At 47.4% G+C, this 25,281-nt stretch overlaps 1 protein-coding gene across 19 annotated transcripts in view; it reads left to right on the top strand.

Annotated features, from left to right (window-relative positions):
• The window catches only part of LOC123775303 (disintegrin and metalloproteinase domain-containing protein mind-meld), an 890,968-nt gene that overhangs the window by 535,084 nt on the left and 330,603 nt on the right, over positions 1–25,281 (top strand). For all 19 annotated transcript variants that reach the window (XM_069311667.1, XM_069311664.1, XM_069311663.1 and 16 more), the window contains 2 exons: positions 1,561–1,637; positions 4,593–4,662. In XM_069311667.1, coding sequence (XP_069167768.1) covers positions 1,561–1,637; positions 4,593–4,662 — 147 coding nt within the window. The remainder of the gene's footprint in view (positions 1–1,560; positions 1,638–4,592; positions 4,663–25,281) is intronic.

Genomic DNA, 25,281 nt, shown 5'->3' with positions numbered 1-25,281 from the left:
CAGCCCAAGTGGTTGAGAGGTTACAACTCTCATCCGAGATATGTATCATAACTACACATCACGCACACACATGATGCAAGCATGTGCCTGAAAGCGCAGTATTACTGTCATTACAGACATACATGACACAAAGTATACACACACATACTCATACACATATATCGAAAATATAGAGCATTGCGGGATTCGAACTGGAAACCAATATGTGTCAGTCTTATAGTGCTATCAACTGCATCCCGGTTAATCGGGAATACCATAAACTGAGCTGACTCGTTGAATGTATATGTAACGTACGTGTTTGTGAGTGTGTGAAAAATATATATATATATATATATATATATATATATATATATATATAATATATATATATTTTTTTTTATACATGTGTGTATATGTTGTACCTAGTAGCCAGAACGCAGTACTTGGCCTACTATGCAAGGCCCGGTTTGCCTAGTAAGCCAAGTTTTCCTGAATTTAAATATTTTCAATTTTTTTTCTTATGAAATGACAAAGCTATCCATTTCATTATGTATCACTTAGTTTTGTTTAATTTGAGTTAAAACTAACGTAGATATATGACCGAACCTAACCAACCTTACCTAACTTAACCTAACCTATCTTAACCTTACCTAAACTAACCTAACCTAACCTAACATAACTAAGTCAATAATTTATGTTCTTAATATAATAATAATAATAATTCAAATAAACCAATTTGTTTTTTTAACGAAAAAAAATTACTCGGTCTATTAGGCAAATCGGGCTTGCATAGTAAGCCGAGAAGTGCATTCTGGCTACAAGGTACGACATTTTATATATATATATATATATATATATATATATATATATATATATATATATATATATATATATATATATATATATATATATATATATATTATATAATATAATGTGTGTGTGTATTATACATTTTATTTAGTTTCGAGAGTGCCTATAAGATGGTATGAACAAGAGTATGTCGTCATTCGTTCGTTTATTATTGTTAATAAAGTGTTTCTGTACTTCATAGCTTCCTTAGTTGTGTCTTAACTGTTGTACTAGCATTTGTTCTACTTAATATTACCACCACTATTATTAATGAGAAAATCTATAGTAGCCGTGACGAGGACTCGAACCTAAGCGCTGGATGTTCCCCAGGCACACGCACTAGACCACGACATGGTCAAAGGATTGCAACCTCAAGTAGTCCTGAAATAACAAGAGTTTCCTGGGACTTGCACTGAAACCGGACCAACCCTTGTGAGTTCAGTAGAACTCCAGGTTGCAATCCTTTGACCCTGTCGTGGTCTAGTCGGGCAGGGCGTGTGCCTGGGAACACCCAGCGCACAGGTTTGAACCCCCATCACGGCTCCTACGGATTGTCTCCTTGACACGTCATGTTAGTGTGATTACTCTGTGTTTACCACCGTTAACATCATACACTCTGACCAGTGCCATCATCAACACACTGACATTACCACCATTACACACCCCAATATTGACAGCAGCAGCAGTAGTGGTGGTTGCTGTACTAACGCTCCCTCTCCGTCTCCCCTACAGAGTAATCACGTCCACAGGACCTCCTACAGGATCAAGGCCTTCAGTCACGTCTTCACTGTCGACCTTCAGCTTAACACGTAAGTAACTAAGCTGTTGCGTTCACCGCAGTGGTCATAGGTCAGGTAACCCTTCACATCACTCTTTACTTAAGTCAAAGTGCTACACTCCCCTGGCACACTAGGTACCACGCTCCCCTGGCACACGTAGGTGCTACCCTCCCCTGTCACACTAGGTACCACGCTTCCCTAGCCCCTGGCACACGAGGTGCCGCGCTCCCCCCCCCTGGCACACGAGGTGCCGCGCTCCCGGCCCCTGGCACACGAGGTGCCGCGCTCCCCCCCCCCTGGCACACGAGGTGCCGCGCTCCCGGCCCCTGGCACACGAGGTGCCGCGCTCCCGGCCCCTGGCACACGAGGTGCCGCGCTCCCGGCCCCTGGCACACGAGGTGCCGCGCTCCCGGCCCCTGGCACACGAGGTGCCGCGCTCCCGGCCCCTGGCACACGAGGTGCCGCGCTCCCGGCCCCTGGCACACGAGGTGCCGCGCTCCCGGCCCCTGGCACACGAGGTGCCGCGCTCCCGGCCCCTGGCACACGAGGTGCCGCGCTCCCGGCCCCTGGCACACGAGGTGCCGCGCTCCCGGCCCCTGGCACACGAGGTGCCGCGCTCCCGGCCCCTGGCACACGAGGTGCCACGCTCCCGGCCCCTGGCACACGAGGTGCCGCGCTCCCGGCCCCTGGCACACGAGGTGCCGCGCTCCCGGCCCCTGGCACACGAGGTGCCGCGCTCCCGGCCCCTGGCACACGAGGTGCCGCGCTCCCGGCCCCTGGCACACGAGGTGCCGCGCTCCCGGCCCCTGGCACACGAGGTGCCGCGCTCCCGGCCCCTGGCACACGAGGTGCCGCGCTCCCGGCCCCTGGCACACGAGGTGCCGCGCTCCCGGCCCCTGGCACACGAGGTGCCGCGCTCCCGGCCCCTGGCACACGAGGTGCCGCGCTCCCGGCCCCTGGCACACGAGGTGCCGCGCTCCCGGCCCCTGGCACACGAGGTGCCGCGCTCCCGGCCCCTGGCACACGAGGTGCCGCGCTCCCCCCCCCTGGCACACGAGGTGCCGCGCTCCCCCCCCCCCGACACACGAGGTGCCGCGCTCCCCCCCCCCGACACACGAGGTGCCGCGCTCCCCCCCCCCCGACACACGAGGTGCCGCGCTCCCCCCCCCCCGACACACGAGGTGCCGCGCTCCCCCCCCCCCCGACACACGAGGTGCCGCGCTCCCCCCCCCCCCCCGACACACGAGGTGCCGCGCTCCCCCCCCCCCCCCGACACACGAGGTGCCGCGCTCCCCCCCCCCCCCGACACACGAGGTGCCGCGCTCCCCCCCCCCCCGACACACGAGGTGCCGCGCTCCCCCCCCCCCCCGACACACGAGGTGCCGCGCTCCCCCCCCCCCCCGACACACAAGGTACCGCGCTCCCCCCCCCCCCGGACACACGAGGTGCCGCGCTCCCCCCCCCCCCCCCGACACACGAGGTGCCGCGCTCCCCCCCCCCCCCGACACACGAGGTGCCGCGCTCCCCCCCCCCCCCGACACACGAGGTGCCGCGCTCTCCCCCCCCCCGACACACGAGGTGCCGCGCTCTCCCCCCCCCCCCCCGACACACGAGGTACCGCGCTCCCCCCCCCCCCCGACACACGAGGTGCCGCGCTCCCCCCCCCCCCCTGGCACACGAGGTACCGCGCCCCCCCCCCGACACACAAGGTACCAAGGTAACTTCAGCATTAGAAGACAAGTATTAAAGATTTTCTAATACAAATAAAAAAGCAGTAGTAAGGTGGAGGAGTGTGGGGGGGGGAGGGTAGCCTGGCACTAACCTCACACACTCAGAAACCTGTGTGTGTGTGTGTGTGTGTGTGTGTGTGTGTGTGTGTGTGTGTGTGTGTGTGTGTGTGTGTGTGTGTGTGTGTGTGTGTATTCACCTAATTGTGCTTGCAAGGGGTTGAGCTGTGCTCTTTCGGCCCGCCTCTCAACTGTCGATCAACTGTTACTAACTACTATTTTTCACACACACACACACACACACACGCGCACGCACACGCACACGCACACACGCACACAATGTGGAGAAAAAAAAGTAGTTAGTGGGTGTTGCTAATGACCATTGTAATGAGGAGATTGTTAATGACCCTTGATATGTGTGAGGAATGTTTCCTCACCTGTCACTCACACTTTGTCACGTGTCTACATTGTATTCTGTTTTCTTTAATATTTAGATCGACATTCTTATTCCTTCAGTCTACTTCCATACAGTTATTATTTTTATTTGTTTTTTGTGTTGAAATTATCGTATTTCGATATCTATTGTTTCTTCTGTCAATTTGTATTTTTATTTCTTTTGGTCCTATTTTGCCTAATTTGTTTTTATTTTCTCTGATCCTTCCATTCGTTCTCCAGCTCTTTATTTGTACCATCATTATCATCCAAGTTTAAAACTTTTTATTCTTCAGCTTCTATTTCTATTTAATTTTCCTATTCTCTACTTTCCCCATTCCCCTTTCTTGTCTATTCTCCTCCTCCTCCAACCTCATTACTTACTCTCCATCTTCGTTTTATATTCGTCTTCCCGCAAATGATAATGGCCTCCAGAGAAGCGACTGTGTTCCTTAATTAGTAACTGTCCATCACCCTTAAATTGTAACCGACTGTCAGCCTTAAATGGCCTGTTGTTCCTCTCCTTTGATAACTGTCTGAAATCGTCAAGACTGCCCTCCTCCCTATAATGATGCCTTTCTTGAGTGGTGATTGTCACCCCTTGAGTGGGTGTTATGAGTGGTGATTGTCACCCCTTGAGTGGGTGTTATGAGTGGTGATTGTCACCCCTTGAGTGGGTGTTATGAGTGGTGATTGTCACCCCTTGAGTGGGTGTTATGAGTGGTGATTGTCACCCCTTGAGTGGGTGTTATGAGTGGTGATTGTCACCCCTTGAGTGGGTGTTATGAGTTGTGATTGTAACCATGTTATTGTTGGATTGTTACAGGGAGCTGCTGTCGCCCAGTCTGATGGCTCACCACCGGACCAGAGACAGGTCAAGCCAGGTCGACCACCAGGTAAGGATCTGGTTGTCTAGTTGAAATAAAATTAGGAAATGTTAAGCCTCGTCGACCATAAGGTAATGGATTACTGATGTAAAATTACATCTTGGAAATCAGTTATATACTGTTATAATTTGTACCTGATTATTGAATAATTCTTGGATTATCTCGTGTGTTTCAGGTTTTAATCCGATAATTTGTGTATAATTCGTGGTATATTAGTGTATATATACCGGTTTATTAGTGTATAATTTTTTATATAGCGAGGTTTAATTACTTAGGCTTACCTATTTCACTATTCGTAGACAATAATTATTTGTTCATATATAAATTAAATATAATTGGTTATTATTAATTATATAATCATTTATAATTCACTATTTGTTTATTCACGAATAATTATTTTCTTGTACAATTCATGATTTTTCATTTATCAATCATGCTTGATTCATGTATAAATCGTGAATGATTCATGTATAAATCGTGAATGATTCATGAATAAATCGTGATTGATTCATGTATAAATCGTGAATGATTCATGTATAAATCGTGATTGATTCATGTATAAATCGTGAATGATTCATGAATAAATCGTGATTGATTCATGTATAAATCGTGGTTTTTGTTCCTTCAAAACTGGGATTGATTCATGTATAAATCGGGAATTAAAATACAATAAGTGGGCAGAAGGACTACACAAGCCTTTCAGTGTTAAGACGACCACAATACAGTGGTCTGTATCCCTGTGAAAACACATAACAAGATGTCAGCTAGGCTGTAATTCATACATCAGACTGAGAGCAGGCGCGTCTAACAGCCAGGTTGACCGGACCACAGTCCAGCAGACCTGATCAAAGACCGGGCCGTGGGGACATCGCTCCGCGGAATCACTCTAGGCAATCCAGACCTTCCACGTAAGAAGCCTATGACACATGTGCTTTCAAAGACACTCGAGTTAAGTGTCCATAGAGACAAGGGGATAACAGCTTCACACTCCAGATGAAATATATCCATAAGGATACTGTGCAAGAGTTGTTATCACTGAGAAAGTTATACCACCAGTGCTGCTGTTGTTATAGATTCAGTTACTCTGAACAAGTTTTAAGTAGCACGGGCTATGGTGAGCCCGTAGTGATCTTACCTGGCACAGGAGCGGTGCGTGCACCAGTGCTAGCACAAACCTTTAAGAAAATACACTCAATCATTCGCTTTATTGTTTCACACATCACTAATCTACTCATTACCAAAACACTGCTAGAGATTAACTTTTGTAGTTGCGTATAGAAAATAACCTGAAATAAAACTAAAATGTTTAATGCAAATATGCGAGAGTATGCAGATGTGGCTACACATGTGGCTGTAAATCCTCCACAGCCACGAGAGGTTTACCCATGTGGCCACATGTGTACCAACCTCAGTCGTCACTGCTGGTAGTGTCTTTACCACACACTTACACCATTCTCCTCACAATGAACAACTTTAACAATGTAACTGCCACACTATCTCTGTTGCATCACTAAGTGCACTTATTTTCATAGAGAAATACATCTTTGTGTACCCCGTAGTAATATTACTCCAACAGTGGCTGTATATAAACTATACGTAGCATAAAACAGTGGGCGTGTGTTGGGCTGGGAGCCACGGGGAGTGACTGGCAGTGACTTAAGACAGTCTTGCTGACAATGACGGTGTTATAGACCAGCTACGACCACCCAAAATGGTAAAGTTTTAATACGAGAAGATACAAATGTGGCAGATAAAAAGCCACGAAGCAACAGTACGAAAGATGGAAGACACTGCCTTAGAGTTAAGCCTGGTGAGCAAGTGTGTCCTGAGGTGTAGATCTTGCACTTGCAATAATGTGAGCGTCCACTAGCTTCCCTTCTCGTCTCCTCCTCCTTCTCCGGTGCTCCTTCATTCCCAGTCTTACTTTCCTATTTGTGTAAGTTGTCAAAAGTCAATATTATACGAGTAGTTCTCTATATTAACCATGCTGTCTTCACATTTGTGTTCACGTGTGCGGTTTATGGCAGACAGGTGGGTGCCTGACGGCTTCTGACTCCTGTATGCTGGCTTAGAGCTTTCCCTTCTTCCTGCACCTCACGGCAAGCCTTACCTGACAACTTGTTCCTGGAACGCAACCTGCCAATTGGTTTACAACCAGGTACCCAATTGCTGTTGGGCGAACAGTGTCGAGTACTATGAGCAGCAACATCAGTATACGGCGCGTCAAGGGCGGTGAAGTGGTACTTGCAGTGTACGGTGGTCACCGTCACACCGTGGTGGACGGTGGTCACCGTCACACGGTGGTGGACGGTGCTCACCGTCACACACTTCGCCACAAACTGGAACAAATTAAATTACGTCCCATAAAAGTTTCTTATTTTATTATTTTAAAACGTCGCTTGTAATTGTATTTTTCTCCACTTCAGGAGTTGGTCTGTGTCTTGTTGTGAATGTTGTGACTTGTGGTTGTTGGGACTTTTGTGGTTGTTGGGACTTGTGGTTGGTGTCGTTGTGACTTTTGTGGTTGTTGGAACTTTTGTGTCCCAACAACCACAAGTTGTGTTGTATCTGTTGTTGTGTTGTGACTGTTGTTGTGTTGTGACTGTTGTTGAAGCCTTTCTTCCTTCCTCTCACTTTCTCTCGTACTTTCCCTCTTTCTATTTTTATAATTGACTTTGATATAATTTCTCAGTATCTTCAATAAATCCTGTTTTTTCCATCAAATCTCATTCTGGTATTAACTCTGGGGGTTTGTCTCCACCTGACGGTAACGATTGTGCTTCTTTGGTCCAAGCTGTGACGGCTGTTATCAACATTGGTCACGATAGTAATAATAATAATAATAAGGCATGAGCGTGAATATTAAGTTTGCAAAGAATTTAAATCACTTTCATTCTCCAAAGCCGGAATGAACGAGGTTCTTTCCTGAACATCTCTCTCCTGGAGGTAGTTTACCTAAATCTTGCTTGGCAGCTATACGAGCCTCAAGCCATTTGGTAATTGTGCAGGTGTAATCCGTGCAGACAGTCCTCTTAGCAAATTAAAATAATTAATCCACGATTTAGAGGCAATTGCTAAAATTTTAGATCTAATTTCCATCCTAATTTTAAAGCAGAATGTTTTAAAATGGTAAAGTTTTTTGTAATGGGGGATCTTGCTTGAAGGAACAACTTGTGTAAACCTTTGTGTGTTGCTACTGATGGAATGTCCTGGGGCCAGATTCACGAAAGCACTTACGCAAACACCTACGAACCTGTACATCTTTTCTCAGTCTTTAGCGGCTTTGTTTACAATTATTAAACAGTTAATGAGCTCCGAAGCACCAGGAGGCTGTTTAGAACAATAACAGTTGAATGGGAAGTTTTCATGCTTTTAAACTGTTTAATAAATGTAACCAAAGCCGTCAAAGATTGTGGAAAGATGTACACGTTCATAAGTTTTTGCGTAAGTTCTTTCGTGAATCTGGCTCCAGGCTGGGAGACTTAGACTTGGAGTGACCTACAGGGGAGACAGTGAGGCGCATCCCTCACCCCGTCTCCGGGGGAAAATCAGGCTAAATAACGCGGACGTAATCAGGGCTGATCCTGCCTTGATTTACCTTACTGTTGCATATCTTGTCAGTTGGGATAAATATACTGTGTATTACCCCCATAGAGAGAGTGTTGAGGCCCAGTATGGAAGTGCTTTGTCTTTAAGGTTGATATCTAACACGTTTGTTATAACATAAACGGGAATTTGTGAGGTAATACTCAGTGTGGTAGTGGTGGTGGGGGGGGGGGGTTGTAGTGGAGGGGGGGGGTAGTGGAGGGGGGGTGACGGAGGTGTGGTAGTGGAGGGGGTGGGGGGGGGCGGAGGTGTGGTAGTGGAGGGGGGGGGTGGCGGAGGTGTAGTAGTGGAGGGGGGGGGTGGCGGAGGTGTGGTAGTGGAGGGGGGGTGGCGGAGGTGTGGTAGTGGAGGGGGGGTGGCGGAGGTGTGGTAGTGGAGGGGGGGGGTGGCGGAGGTGTGGTAGTGGAGGGGGGGGTGGCGGAGGTGTGGTAGTGGAGGGGGGGTGGCGGAGGTGTGGTAGTGGAGGGGGGGGGTGGCGGAGGTGTGGTAGTGGAGGGGGGGGTGGCGGAGGTGTGGTAGTGGAGGGGGGCGGAGGTGTGGTAGTGGAGGGGGGGGGGAATTAACGGAAATGCTGAAGCAGACATGACTTTCCATACGAAGAAGGAATAATTTAAACAGGGAGATTGAAAAATCGAACAGAGTGAAGCATTCAAATCAGACTGAAGAAAGGCAACTAGAACAGAAAGCAATTCAAGAAATAAAGAAAAAACTAAAATATTTCTTCACATATGCTAAATCAAAAGCAAAAACCACTGCCAGTATTGGACCTATTCGTACTAGTGAAGGTTTTTACACTGAGGACGACAAAGAAATTAGTGAAATCCTAAAAAAGCAGTATGAGGACATGTTTAGCACCCTGATACTCAGCATGAAAGTGGAAGATCCCGACAACTTCTTTATGGGTGATATCCAAACCCCTGTAAATATAACTGATATCAGCATGAGCGTGGCAGATTTTGAAAGAGAAATTGACAATATTCCCATGCACTCAGCCCCGGGTCCAGACTCATGGAATTCAATATTTATAAAGAAATGCAAAGTGCCAGTAGCACAGGCACTCGGTATAGAGTGGAGGAAGAGCTAAATCCAGGCCAACATGGATTTAGAGCAGGAAGATCATGCCCCACAGCTACTTGACCATTACGACAAAATCACTGAGGCATTAGAAGAAAAACAGAATGCAGATGTGGTATACACGGATTTCGCAAAGGCATTCGATAAATGTGACCATGGAGTGATAGCACAAAATGATGTCAATGGGAATAACTGGTAAAGTAGGACGCTGGATACTCGGTTTTCTGTCGAACAGTACATAGAGAGAAAGTCAACCATATAAAATAGTCCAAGCGCAGTTAAAAAGCTCAGTACCTCAGTCCTTGCACTACTGTTTTTCCTTCTCATATCAGACATAGACTCAAATACAAGGCAGAGCCTCGTATCATCCTTTGCAGATGACACAAAAATCAGCATGAAAATTACCTCTGCTGAAGATATTGAAAAACTACAAGCAGATATTAGTAAAGTTTTCGACTGGGCAGGAGAAAATAACATGTTTAACAGCGATAAATTCCAGGTATTCAGATACGGTAAAAATGAGAACCTTAAACATAATACAGGGTACAAAACGCAATCAAATTTGCCCATAGTAGGAAAGCAACATGTAAAGGATTTGGGAATAATGATGTCTGACGACCTAAATTTTAAGGAGCATAACCAAGCAAATATTGCGTCAGCCAGGAAAATGATCGGATGGATTACGAGAACCTTCAAAGCCAGAGATCCCATCACAATGGTTGTACTCTTAAAGTCACTTGTGTTGTCCCGTCTTGAGTACTGCTCAGTACTCACTTCCCCATTCAGAGCAGGAGAGATTGCTGAAATAGAGGGAGTACAGAGAGCATATACGGGATACATAGATGAGATAAAGCACCTAAATTATTGGGATCGTCTCAAAGCTCTCCGAATGTACTCGCTAGAAAGGAGACGAGAGAGATACCAAATAATATACACATGGAAAATACTGGAGGGACAGGTCCCAAATCTGCACAGTAAAATAACAACGTACTGGAGTGAACGATATGGAAGAAAATGCAGAATAAAACCAATGAAGAGCAGAGGTGCCATAGGCACACTCAGAGAACACTGTATAAACATCAGAGGTCCGCGGTTGTTCAACATCCTCCCAACAAGCATAAGAAATATTGCCGGAACAACCATGGACATCTTCAAGAGGAAACTAGATAGTTTCCTCCAAGGAGTGCCGGACCAACCGGGCTGTGGTGGGTATGTGGGCCTGCGGGCCGCTGCAAGCAACAGCCTGGTGGACCAAACTCTCACAAGTTTAGCCTGGGCCTCGGGCCGGGCTTGGAGTTAAAAAAAACTCCCAGAACCCCATCAACCACCCAGGGGCGAAGGTGTGGTAGTGGAGGGGGGGCGGGGGGACTGCTGGACATGGTTGTCACACAGTCACTGCTACATGGACGTAGTGTTGGTGCCACTGGGCTCACCCACCCCCACTTGTTCTTCACGTGCATCAGTTACTAAGAACCAGCTACAACCAGCAGCGCTAGTAAGTTTGCAGAGTGTCGATGGCTCTAATATAGGGCTGGTATTTCTACGAAAAGGTTGATGAGACTTTCCAGGACATAAACTGAACTTGAAAATAGACTAACAATTGTTAAATGTTCTCCACGGAGGATAGTCTAACAAAATAAAGTACAGCTGCCAGACATCACCTGAATAATATTGACATTTCGAAATTGTAAAAATTATCTGAAAGTCGCGATTAATGAATGTTAAAAATAATGCTAATAAGGTACTAGGAGTCATTCATAACAACAATAATAGCAGTAGTATTAGCCCCAATATTATCCTTCAACTTCATCTGGATCATCTCGGGTCTAACTTGCATTACACCATACAGCTTCAGACATCACACTATAGAATGCATTATAATTCTCCTGAGAGTAAAGAGAGAAGGATGACATGGTTAATCCCAGGCACTCTCATCCTCCCTTATGTAGAGACGTTGAAAACGTAACTGAGAAAGTGCTTCAATAGCATGGGACATAACGATGAACAGGTTGAACAATAGAGGAAGAGTCTACTTGATAGTTTCATCATACGAGTGAGAGGTTTGGTAAGTAGACGTGAGGGGAAGGATAAGTAGTTGTGAGGGGGAAGGATAAGTAGTTGTGAGGGGGAAGGATAAGTAGTTGTGAGGGGGAAGGATAAGTAGTTGTGAGGGGGAAGGATAAGTAGTTGTGAGGGGGAAGGATAAGTAGTCGTGAGGGGGAAGGATAAGTAGTCGTGAGGGGGAAGGATAAGTAGTCGTGAGGTGAAGGATAAGTAGTCGTGAGGGGAAGGATAAGTAGTCGTGAGGGGAAGGATAAGTAGTCGTGAGGTGAAGGATAAGTAGTCGTGAGGTGAAGGATAAGTAGTCGTGAGGGGATTTATAATATAAATAAGAGTCTCTTATATTGTTTTCAGAAGACGAGAAAGGGGTGAAGGAAGGAAGAAGAGGGTATTTTAATGGGATGGAGGAGAGGGAGGGGTTCTAAAAAGTGTTTTGGTTAAGTAGAGGGACGAGGAAGGGAGAGATTTGATGGAAAATTGTAAGTTGTGTAGCAAGCATGAGTGACTGTAGTGTTTGATATAGAAGGGGAGGAATTATTGAAGGGTGAATGGTGAAATATGGCTGGATAGTGGTCGAGAGGGAGGGGGGGGGGATAGACTCGTTGAGGGAGGTGGATGGAGGTAGAGAAGGGGAGAAAGTGTGTGTGTTTAGACTGTTTTGTCTGCTGTTATTGTGTTGGAGGAGGTCATGTTTGTGTATGTTATTGTTGTTGTTGTCACGCGGTCTGACTCTTCGTATTGGTCTTTATGAGAGACTTATCTGTCACCACTACCATGTTGCTTGTGACCTGCGTCTCTCTCTCTCTCTCCCTCCCTCTCTCCCTCCCGCTCCCCTCTCTCTGTCTTTCCTCTCCTCCCTCCCTCTCTCCCTCCCGCTCCCCTCTGTCTCTCTTTCCTCTCCTCCCTCCCTCTCTCTCACACACACACATACACTTCAATTTTTTTTATAAAAATCAGTCTAATATTGAATGCCGGTGAACAAACATTTACCCAAGAACTTACTGGCTGGCCACGCCACTCTCAGTTGGCGTCTCCCTATTTCTCTTCCCCCCCCCCCCCTCTCCCCTCTCTTGGCCCGCTCCTCTCCATCTTCCTCCCCTCCCTTGGACGACTCCTTTCTATCTTCCTCCTCGCCGTTGTCTGCATCTCCCTATCTCCCTCCTCGCCCTTGTCTGCATCTCCCTATCTCCCTCCTCGCCCTTGGCCTTCATCTCCCTGTCTTCCTGCCGTCACTTCTCAGATCCGTCGCTTGCTCCCTTCCTCTCTCTTGGTCTCTCCCTCTCTAGCACCCTTTCTCCCGCCTTCTCTTCCTGCCGTTCTCCTTCATCTGTTTTCCTCCATGTTTCACTTTTTCTGCCCATTTCTTCTCTCATTTACCGAGTGTATTCAATCCTGTGGCTTCCTTCCCTTATCCGTCTCTCCGTCATTCCCTCCGTCTCTCATCTTTCTCTCATCCCTCCCTCTTTAATCTTTCTCAATCCTCACCCCTCTCAATCCTCACCCCTCTCAATCCTCACCCCTCTCAATCCTCACCCCTCTCAATCCTCACCCCTCTCAATCCTCACCCCTCTCAATCCTCACCCCTCTCAATCCTCACCCCTCTCAATCCTCACCCCTCTCAATCCTCACCCCTCTCAATCCTCACCCCTCTCAATCCTCACCCCTCTCAATCCTCACCCTTTCATATCTCTTTTCATTGTTCCAGTCATATACACTTAGGTATTATCCACACCAAATATTAAATATATTCACTACCGATATACCCCCACCAGTATATCTTCTCCCTCGTGGGGTATATCTTCTCCCTCGTGGGGGTATATCTTCTCCCTCGTGGGGGTATATCTTCTCCCTCGTGGGGGTATATCTTCTCCCTCGTGGGGTATATCTTCTCCCTCGTGGGGGTATATCTTCTCCCTCGTGGGGGTATATCTTCTCCCTCGTGGGGGTATATCTTCTCCCTCGTGGGGGTATATCTTCTCCCTCGTGGGGGTATATCTTCTCCCTCGTGGGGGTATATCTTCTCCCTCGTGGGGGTATATCTTCTCCCTCGTGGGGGTATATCTTCTCCCTCGTGGGGGTATATCTTCTCCCTCGTGGGGGTATATCTTCTCCCTCGTGGGGGTATATCTTCTCCCTCGTGGGGGTATATCTTCTCCCTCGTGGGGGTATATCTTCTCCCTCGTGGGGGTATATCTTCTCCCTCGTGGGGGTATATCTTCTCCCTCGTGGGGGTATATCTTCTCCCTCGTGGGGGTATATCTTCTCCCTCGTGGGGGTATATCTTCTCCCTCGTGGGGGTATATCTTCTCCCTCGTGGGGGTATATCTTCTCCCTCGTGGGGGTATATCTTCTCCCTCGTGGGGGTATATCTTCTCCCTCGTGGGGGTATATCTTCTCCCTCGTGGGGGTATATCTTCTCCCTCGTGGGGGTATATCTTCTCCCTCGTGGGGGTATATCTTCTCCCTCGTGGGGGTATATCTTCTCCCTCGTGGGGGTATATCTTCTCCCTCGTGGGGGTATATCTTCTCCCTCGTGGGGGTATATCTTCTCCCTCGTGGGGGTATATCTTCTCCCTCGTGGGGGTATATCTTCTCCCTCGTGGGGGTATAGCTTCTCCCTCGTGGGGGTATAGCTTCTCCCTCGTGGGGGTATAGCTTCTCCCTCGTGGGGGTATAGCTTCAGCTCAATGAAATATTTCATCTCGTGAAATATATTTCCATTTTCCATTAAATATCCCATTCAGTGTAACATATATCAAAATGTATATCACGCCTCTCTCACTCTCTAACTCGCTCTCTAACTCGCTCTCTAACTCGCTCTCTAACTCGCTCTCTCTAACTCGCTCTCTCTAACTCGCTCTCTCTAACTCGCTCTCTCTAACTCGCTCTCTCTAACTCGCTCTCTCTAACTCGCTCTCTCTAACTCGCTCTCTCTAACTCGCTCTCTCTAACTCGCTCTCTCTAACTCGCTCTCTCTAACTCGCTCTCTCTAACTCGCTCTCTCTAACTCGCTCTCTCTAACTCGCTCTCTCTAACTCGCTCTCTCTAACTCGCTCTCTCTAACTCGCTCTCTCTAACTCGCTCTCTCTAACTCGCTCTCTCTAACTCGCTCTCTCTAACTCGCTCTCTCTAACTCGCTCTCTCTAACTCGCTCTCTCTAACTCGCTCTCTCTAACTCGCTCTCTCTAACTCGCTCTCTCTAACTCGCTCTCTCGCTCTCTCGCTCTCTCGCTCTCTCGCTCTCTCGCTCTCTCGCTCTCTCGCTCTCTCGCTCTCTCGCTCTCTCGCGCTCTCGCTCTCTCGCTCTCTCGCTCTCTCGCTCTCGCTCACTCTCTCCCTCACTCTCTCCCCCCGAACACCTCTCCCCCTGCCCCCCATCCTTGGTGTTCAGTATACCTCAATATATTCATGTTGGTGTGAATTATACCTGTGGGTGTGGGTGTGGAACGCATACATAGAGGGCCTGACGGCTGAGTGGGCAGCGCTCTGGGATCGTAGTCCTAAGGCCCGGGCTCGATAACCGGCAGAGGCAGAAACAAAGGGGGCAGAGTTTTTTACCCTGATGCGTCTGTTCACCTAGCAGTAAATAGGTACCTGGGAGTTACAGCTGGTACAGGCTGCTTCCTGGGTGTGTGTGTGTGTGTTGGGGGGATTAATTAGTAGTTAATAACAGTTGATTGACAGTTGAGAGGCGAGCCGAAAGAGCAGAGCTCAACCTCTGCAAGCACAACTAGGTGAACACACACACACACACACACACACACACACACACACACACACACACACACACACACACACACACACACACACACACACACACAAATAGGTGAGTACAAATAGGTGAGCACACACACACTTCAGAACTTTGTATACCACATATGTCAGGCCAATCCTGGAGTATGCAGCCCCAGCATGGAGTCCATATCTAGTCAAGGATAAGACTAAACTGGAAAAGGTTCAAAGGTTTGCCACCAGACTAGTACCCGAGCTGAGAGGTATGAGCTACGAGGAGAGACTACGGGAATTAAACCTCACTTCGCTGGAAGACAGAAGAGTTAGGGGGGACATGATCACCACATTCAAGATTCTGAAGGGAATTGATAGGGTAGATAGAGACAGTCTATTTAACACAAGGGGAACACGCACAAGGGGACACAGGTGGAAACTGAGTGCCCAAATGAGCCACAGAGATATTAGAAAGAACTTTTTTAGTGTCAGAGTGGTTGACAAATGGAATGCATTAGGCAGTGATGTGGTGGAGGCAGACTCCATACACAGTTTCAAGTGTAGATATGATAGAGCCCAATAGGCTCAGGAACCTGTACATGGTTGACAGTTGAGAGGCGGGACCAAAGAGCCAGAGCTCAACCCCTGTAAGCACAATTAGGTGAATATATACACACAGTCTTCCTGCCGTCCGTCGTCTGTGAGAAATGAGTTCCTGATGGGAAGATATTCTTCCTCTCACTCCCCCCTCCCCTCACCTGCCTCCTCCCCTCCCCTCACCTGCCTCCTCCCCTCCCCTCACCTGCCTCCTCCCCTCACCTGCCTCCTCCCTTCTCACCTGTCTCAATCCCCATCTCTGATCCTCTCTCCCCTCGCCTCTCCATCCCACTATCCCTCACCTCTTGCATCCCTGACCTTCCCTCTCACCTCTCCCCCTTCCTCTCCCCCTTCCTCTCCCCCTTCCTCTCTCTCTCGGCCTCTACATCCTCCACCTTCCTCCTCTCTTCAGAGTAACTTATCAACCCAAGGTGCGTGTCAGGCAACCCTCCCATTCTTTTTCCTTCCCTTTCACCCTTCCCTTTCACATCTCTTCCATCCCCCCTCCCGTTCTACTCTCCCCCACCCTGGGACACTACGAGGTCCTCCTCCCTGGTCTCGTATCCCATTTTTTAAGATATTTTTGGCCCGTTTCCCAGAATGGCTCCAGGCGCCCTGCGTGAGACAGCCAAGGCAAAGTTTGCTTTCTTTTCCTTTCTCTCAATGCAGTCTACTTTCTCTCTTTTTGCTTTTATGTTTCACTATTTTTCGAGTAATGTTTTCGTTGGTTACTCTCTATACCATAATGATTGTATTACTGTGGCGTGCTTTCACTCATGTTAGTCTGTCTGTGTGTGTTCCTACAGTGTTAGGTGGGGCATTATATGTACTCCAGTATGTGCATACGGCATCATGTGTGTCGTTATATGTACTGCATATTATATGCACTCTAACCTCGTGAAATGTGTGAGTTTAAATCTACACTTTGGACCATATGTTCTTTGGTGTTCTGTCCTGTGTGATGGTGGCTATGATCACCATCCTCACTGTCCTGTGTGATAGTGACTATGATCACCATCCTCACTGTCCTGTGTGATGGTGACTATGATCACCATCCTCACTGTCCTGTGTGATAGTGACTATGATCACCTTCCTCACTGTCCTGTGTGATAGTGGCTATGATCACCATCGTCACTGTCCTGTGTGATAGTGGCTATGATCACCTTCCTCACTGTCCTGTGTATGTATGTGTGTGTGTGTGTGTGTGTGTGTGTGTGTGTGTGTTTGAGGGGTGTGTGCGTGCGTGCGAGGGGTGTGGCAGCGTGTACGTGTGTGAAAGCTGTGTGGAGGTCTCCCAGACATCACCTTTCCCTCATTTCTCCTCCTCATCCCTCCATCTCTTCTTTCTCCTTCTGTACATTCCTTCTCCGTCCATCTCTTCTTTCTCCCTCCATCTCTTCTTTCTCTGTCCATCTCTTCTTTCTCCCTCCATCCCTTCTCTTCTGCTTCGCCTTGTGGCTACTGAAGATATATTTTTGTGACGGAGCAGCTGAGTCACGCGCCCGTGACAAGGAAGGATGAGTCTTGCTTGGGTAAGGTGGTAGGGGGGAAGGGAAGGTGGAAGGGTAAAGAGAGGGGAAGGTGGAAGAGGAACTAATGGAGTAGTACTATAGGATAGAAGAGGGAGAGGAGGAGCATATATTAGTGCTCAGACGTGTACTGTGGTATCACCCCTTAACTGCTCATGGCAGCTCCATCACAATAACTTCTCTAGATGCTCAGCATGTAATTGAAAAAAAATCATAATAATGCAGTTAAACTCATCCTAATCTGCCCAATAACCTCTAGAATAGAATTCATGCAAAATGAACTTTAACCTCACGAAACCTAAAGACAAAATTTCACACATGTTGTCTTTGTCAAAATCCTTAGAAACAGAGATGACACCTATACTAAATATAGGTGTCATGTACATTAACTAAAGGTGTCGTGTATATAAGTATACAGGGCACACGATCCTTATTTGTAATATATTGAGGCTTCAGTGATGTGAGTAGATGTGAAGCAGCTGTATGGATCACAAGGCCAAAGAAAGACAACCCAGAATGCGTGACTGGGCCTCGACTCCAGGCGTTGGAAGCTTGGGCATATTACCATGAGAGACGTGTTCTGTTATCAGTGAGAGACCATCAGTACTTCCCCTACCACCAACCTCACTTACAACTCAACAAACTCTACCATCACACAGTACTGAGGACACACATCACCTGGTGTGACCTCCTGCCAGTACTCACATAACACTGTGACGTAGTTGACAGGCTAGCGAAGGCCGCTACTGCAAAGGAAAAAAATGAAACTGAAGCAGTAATAAATATAGCAATTCGTGGGACGGATTCATCTTCCACTCATTTGACCACCGTTCGATCCTAATTAACTGTGGGCGAGGGGAATGTTTGATGTAATATGTGACTATGCTTTTCTCTGTGGGGCCAAGTTCGTATGAAAGTTCTTAGGACTTTCGCACCATCAACTTTCATAGTCCATTGCATATTTTTATTTGATGAATAGTCATTTGTGTGTGGTCGTGGGAGTACGACCCACCGATAGTTACTGAAGGGCGATACATGCAACGGTTTATACTTGCTCTTTGTTCATGTAGAGAGATCAGGTTGGTTGCCTCTTACTTCCTGGTGCCTCACACTGGTGTGTGTGGTGGCTCATACTGGTGTGTGTGGTGCCTCACACTGGTGTGTGTGGTGCCTCTCACACTGGTGTGTGGTGCCTCACACTGGTGTGTGTGGTGTCTCACACTGGTGTGTGTGGTGCCTCTCACACTGGTGTGTGTGGTGCCTCTCACACTGGTGTGTGTGGTGCCTCTCACACTGGTGTGTGTGGTGCCTCACACTGGTGTGTGTGGTGGCTCTCACTGGTGTGTGTGGTGGCTCACACTGGTGTGTGTGTGTGTGTGTGTGTGGTGGCTCATACTGGTGTGTGGTGCCTCACACTGGTGTGTGTGGTGGCTGTCCTGGATGCGGCACCATTGTTGTGGCACATGTTTGTGGTTGAGTATTGCTGTAGCCTTCTTCCCTTCTATATTGTGCTCTGTGGTCTCTTTCCCAGTTAGACCAGCCTTTATCTTTCTCAAAGGGATATATTGTATGCAAATTTTTGTATGCTGCCTGAATTACTGTATGCGTTCTGGTGGGGTCTCAGGGTTCGGCCCCGTGTCCCAGGGAGAATTCTATATAATTTAATATTTATTTTGTCAGTAAAGTCCCAATTGTGTAATTTAAATTAGATTTATTAAATGGCGTCTGTTGCTCATGTGTTTCAGACACGTTATAAGAGTTTAATTTTGTCTTACCTCACCGAGACTGAGATCAGAATACGTCGTATCTGCGATTGTGATGCCTCCGATGAGTTCCTCATTATTCAGCCCGTCATCAAAAACAAAGGGCTGTCAGGTTCACAACGTATAAGTCAAATACTGACTTTCTGAACTCTACGTAAGTCAGTATTTGACTTACAGTTCACCTTGGCATGTTCGAAGCTGTGACTCGATACGTGCTTCGTTGACTTTCATCCTGTAGTGTAAACATTTCCTAAATCAAGGTAACTAAAATGCCTGGCCTAAACTTGGGTAGATCTAACTGTATAAACTCACAATATATAATAATAAAGGAAGGTAGGATGAGATGGAGGAGAGTATGATGTGAGAGAAGGGAATGACGGGAGGGGAAGAAGTGGTGGACAAGATAAAGGTAATAACAGTATAATAATATAATTAACATAATTGTATTTTCAGTGTCCACAAAGTAGATTGTTGAGGGTAGGTTGAGGACGACAAAATATATATTCATTATTTTATTAGGTTAATTGGGTTTAGGAATTTGTTGCCATAGTCAACAAATATTACCAAGTAGCGTAGGTCCTGAGGTTGTGAACAAGTGTGTGTTCTTGTGGAGTGAGCAGGTCACTTGAGGCACAGTGTTGGAGTCATTGAGCAAAGTGCCGAGGAGGAAGTAGGGGGAGGGAAGGTGATACTTCAGTAATATCGCTCCAATGTGAGCCTAACAAATGGTCATTCCCTCACCGATCGGTGCTTCTATCACTGATTTGTTGATAAATTAATTTTAATCTATTTTCCTGTTTCTCTCTGCGTATCCCGCTGCCTGCTTCCTTTTCACTACATTTTTGGTTTACTTCCGGTCTAAATACGTCTGTACACTTCTGTTCCTCTGTCTCTGTTGTTCTCTCACTCGCTCTCTCATGGTTCTCATATGCCACACACATTTCTGGTCCCCTTTCCTACCCGAGTCTGTAGCCTCACTTTTGCTTCTAACCTTCCCATCTTTTCTACTTCCCTTCCCCCAGGTGAGGTAAGCTCAAGGTATCCTGATGGGCCCCACTCCCTCGGGAAACCAGAACTGCGCTGTGAGGTTAGAGATTTTTCCCCGCCAGAAGATACCACAGATTTTCCGAGGAACAGACAGACTTTCAGAGGAAAAGGGCACTGATTTTTTGGAGGGTGGGAGGAGGGGTTGAAAGAGCGAGATTGAAGGAAGGAGGAATGGAGGAGGAGGGCGCGCGAGAGAGAGGGAGTGGGGAGGGGGGGGGGAGGATTAGGTGTTCGAAGTATGGGTTGGGAGATGTTCGGAGAATAGGGAGAGAGATGTTCAAAGTTTAGGGAAGGGGGTGTTCGGAGTGGGTGGTTAATAACAGATGTTTCAAGTAACAAGCATTTGTTTTCTGGCTGGGCGAACGGATATTTTTCCGGATACGGGGGCTTTTTTGGGGCTGTGGCCAGGTTTTGAGAGGCGAAAGAGGATTTGCCGAGGAAACAGTCAGACGTTTTGTTTGCAGTTCCGGGCTGGATTATGGCTCTCATATGGCGGGTATTGTAGCCGGGTGGCTGTCATATGGCGGGTATTGTAGCCGGGTGGCTGTCATATGGCGGGTATTGTAGCCGGGTGGCTCTCATATGGCGGGTAATGTAGCCGGGTGGCTGTCATATGGCGGGTAATGTAGCCGGGTGGCTGTCATATGGCGGGTAATGTAGCCGGGTGGCTCTCATATGGCGGGTAATGTAGCCGGGTGGCTGTCATATGGCGGGTAATGTAGCCGGGTGGCTGTCATATGGCGGGTAATGTAGCCGGGTGGCTCTCATATGGCGGGTAATGTAGCCGGGTGGCTCTCATATGGCGGGTAATGTAGCCGGGTGGCTCTCATATGGCGGGTATTGTACCCGGGTGGCTGTCATATCCCCCCCCCACGGACCGTGATGGGGACAGTCCTAGCCCCCACAAACCGGGTTGCAATGCTTCAGGGCCAATCAGGGCTTGACTAACGTAGTAAGCGTCGGCTGCCATTGGACAGTAATATATCTACTGACGGCAACCCACCTCCACCCACAACGTTATGGCCAGATTCGACAAAGTATTTTAGTCCCAAAATAGAGACGTGTGTCCCTATTCTGGCAACACACTCAGAGTGCACACTGTGTATTGACTGTGCTGCTCCAGCATGGATCCCCTTCCTTAAGAAGCTCAAAACAAAACATGAAAAGGTCAATAAACATGTACAAAATGGTCTTTCTTGAGGTAAAGGGAGTGAGCTATTAAGTGAGACTGAAGGAACCGGACCTCACTACACTGGAGGAAAGAAGGAGTAGGGTAGCCATGATAACCAGGTACAAGAGACTAAGGAGGATTGATAAAGTAGATACAGAAGAAATGTTAAAATTTGGGAACAGCAGAACGAGAGAAAATAATTATAAACTGGAGACAAATGCGTCACAGATATGTCAGGAAGAATTTGTTCAGTCTCAGACACGTAAATGTGTCACGGACTAGATGAGCAAATTGTCGAAGCCAGTTTGAGTCACAGCTTTAATGTAAGTATGATAACGTCACTACAACGAACTATGATGGTCGAAAGGCACCTGCTGCCCCTGTTCACCTAGCAGTAAATAGGTACCTGGGAGTTACAGCCGCTACGGCCTGCATCCTATGTGTGTGTGTGTGTGTGTGTGTGTGTGTGTGTGTGTATTGTATCTTGAGGTTATCTTGAGATGATTTCGGGGCTTTTTAGTGTCCCCGCGGCCCGGTCCTTGACCAGGCCTCCACCCCCAGGAAGCAGCCCGTGACAGCTGACTAACACCCAGGTACCTATTTTACTGCCAGGTAACGGGCATAGGGTGAAAGAAACTCTGCCCATTGTTTCTCGCCGGCGGCTGGGATCGAACCCAGGACCACAGGATCACAAGTCCAGCGTGTTGTCCGCTCGGCCAACCGACTCCCGTAGTAAATATAGGTAGTAGAATCTTGTAGTAGATATATCTACTACAAGATATGTAATATATATGATAGCAAAATATGTCGGGAGTCAGTACATTAGACAACCGACGGTTAGAAAAGCAGGGGTCCAACAGCTAACTGTTCTTTCCAGCAGGCTCAAATAGAAAATCCAAATAGTAAACACTCACAGCTGGTGCAGGTAGAATGGCGCTGGTAGCTGAGTGGACAGCGCGCGGGACTCGTATTCCTGTGGCCCGGGTTCGATTCCCGGCGCCGGCGAAGAACAATGAGCAGAATTTCTTTCATCCTGATGCCCCTGTTACTAGCAGTAAGTAGGTACCGGGGAGTTAGACAGCTGTTACGGGCTACTTCCCGTGTGTGTGTGTGTGTGTGAGAGAGAGATAAATATATGTAGTAGCTATAATAGAGGAAAAATAAATTGGTTAGAAAGGCGGGTTCCAAGAGCTAATAGCTGGACTCTGCAGGGACAAATAGTAAATACACACTGAAGGAGGCAATTCATAGTGCGTGCGTGCGGGCGCGGGTGAAGGATGGTGAAGGCGGCCTGCCTGGTTAATGTGTTTTCTCCCAGGCTGTTTTTTATTTATTTATTTTTTTTTTTTTTTTTTATTATTTTCTACCACAGACGTGGCCACACATTTACAATGCTAACCAGCATATATACATTTTCTTCTGTCCTCCATGGACAGGGTTAGAGAAGTGTTAAACATACAGTTCAAGGGTTTATTGAACACTCAACCACAGAAGGTGATTCGGTGCTTTTGAAATGCTAAGCTAACCTACATACGTAAATACAAAGATACACAGATTTACGTACGCCCTACATAAAGTATTGGCTGTGAACTATGTTGTTACTTTTGAGATGTGAGAAGGAAGTGAAAGGGGGGGGGGGAGTGTGTGTGAGAGTAGGGGGAGGGAGGGAGGGGAGTAGTGTGTGTGAGAGTAGGGGGGAGGGAGTAGTGTGTGTGAGAGTAGGGGGGAGGGAGTAGTGTGTGTGAGTGAGAGTAGGGGGGAGGGAGTAGTGTGTGTGAGTGAGAGTAGGGGGGAGGGAGTAGTGTGTGTGAGTGAGAGTAGGGGAGAGGGAGTAGTGTGTGTGAGTGAGAGTAGGGGGGAGGGAGTAGTGTGTGTGAGTGTGAGTAGGGGGGAGGGAGTAGTGAGTGTGAGTAGGGGGGAGGGAGTAGTGTGTGTGTGAGAGAAGGGGGGAGAGAGGTGGGGGGAAGGGGAACGGTTAGCAGTGGGGGGAGATTAAGGTGGTAAGGTGGATGAGGACAAGAAAATAGTGGAGGTTAATAAATGGGAATGAATGTTGCAGGAAAAGGAATGAAAGTCGGGATATAGAAAATGGAAGAGAATGTAAGGGAAGTAAGAGGATAGAACGGGTGATAAATTGTTTACAATTTTCCTTACAAATCTGTAAATTAATACAATGTATTAATACAAAATATTGGATTAACCCTCCCTTAAATATGAACGATATACATTAGAGACAACCAAAGACGCTGCATCTATAATATAGAATGTGTGTCCACAGGAGGCGGCCAGACGCCTCGGGCTAGCCTCGCCTAGTTCTCCAAGATGACGCCCAGAAATTTTTTGTGAGTGTCATAGGCCAGTCTGGGTTGACACTTGTGCTACCTTTTCAGAAATATTGCCATCTATAGCGACCCCTGCTTTTTTTCCGGAGAGTAGGGGGAGGAGAAAGTGGAGATGGAAGGGGAAAAAGAGAGGGGAGGGCAAAACAGGTGGAAATAGTGGGAAAGAGGTGAGAAAGGAGGGAAGGAGGGGAAGAGAACCCCGGGTACAGCCGGGTATCCCATTCAGTTATATATATAATCTCCACTGAAGCAGCCAGACGCCATTGTTGTTAACAGCCCCGACCTGGGGCCAGATTCACGAAAGCACTTACGCAAACACTTACGAACCTGTACATCTTTTCTCAATCTTCGAGGGGCTTTGTTTACAATTATTAAACAGTTAATGAGCTCGGAAGCACCAGGAGGCTGTTTATAACAATAACAACAGTTGATTGGGAAGTTTTTCATGCTTGTAAACTGTTTAATGAATGTAACCAAAGCTGTCAAAGAGTGAGGAAAGATGTACACGTTCGTAAGTGCTTGCGTAAGTGCTTTCGTGAATCTGGCCCCAGACCCTCACTGGCTCCACCTTACCTCTTGCATCATATTTATATTTGATGCTGAAGCTTTCCTTTCCCATTCCCTTACCTTTCCTTCCCCCTCCCACTTCCCGTCCACTTTCTTTCAAGTTTTGAATAAAGCCAGCAAAGTTTTGTTGGGTAAAGGAGGAGGTTATATGGCTTCCAAGAAACTTTGGAGGGTTGGAATTATTTTTCAAACAATGTGGAGCAAGTCGGGTGTGTAGTTTGACGGAAGAGGCTGTGTTGTGTATCTGGAACACACACACACACACACACACACACACACACACACACACACACACACACACACACACACACACACACACACACACACACACACACACACACACACATTCAGAACCTTGTATACCACATATGTAAGACCAATCCTGGAGTATGCAGCCCCAGCATGGAGCCCGTACCTTGTCAAGCACAAGACGAAGCTGGAAAAAGTTCAGAGGTATGCCACTAGGCTAGTCCCAGAACTAAGAGGCATGAGTTACGAAGAAAGGCTGCGAGGACTGCACCTCACGCCACTCGAACACCTCACCTCACGCCACCACCTCACGACCTCCCTCACCTCTCACGCGGAGGGGTGAGGGAGGTCGCGGAGGGGTGAAGAAGGTAGGAAGTGGTGAGGGAGATGAGGGGGCTGGGAGAGCAAGATAATAGTTATCTTATACATTGGATGTCAATCCCCTTTTCTTGTCTAAATAAAGTTTTGGTGATGTTGATGTGTAAACAATCAATGTTATCACTACTTTGTGAGGTTGTTACACAGGATCATTATGGCCTTAGTGTCTGAGTGACGCAGATTGAATGACACTTTGTCGCGTAGAAAATTGCAAAAATAATGAAGTATGCCACAAATATTAGCTTTACTTGGGTAAAGATAACGTGCTCCTTCCAGTCTGGGGCCTCGCTCATGGCCAAACACGGAGGAGGAACCATTTATTGAGTGTCCCACAGGAAAATTTTACGGGCTATTCATGTCCCTGCCACCTCTTGGGTGGCTTAATCTTTATCAATCACAGGAAAACTGTGATTGATTGATAAATGTCACCTTGACATCTCGTTTTCTGTTGATCATATACAATGATCTATTATTTAAAAACATATATGTTAGAAACCAGGAGCTTGTGAGCGTCTGTG

Source organism: Procambarus clarkii, chromosome 70 (assembly GCF_040958095.1).
Source record: "Procambarus clarkii isolate CNS0578487 chromosome 70, FALCON_Pclarkii_2.0, whole genome shotgun sequence".
NCBI lineage: Eukaryota > Metazoa > Arthropoda > Malacostraca > Decapoda > Cambaridae > Procambarus > Procambarus clarkii.
The sequence above is the reverse complement of the archived record's forward strand: the minus strand, read 5'-3'. Positions and strand labels throughout refer to the sequence as shown.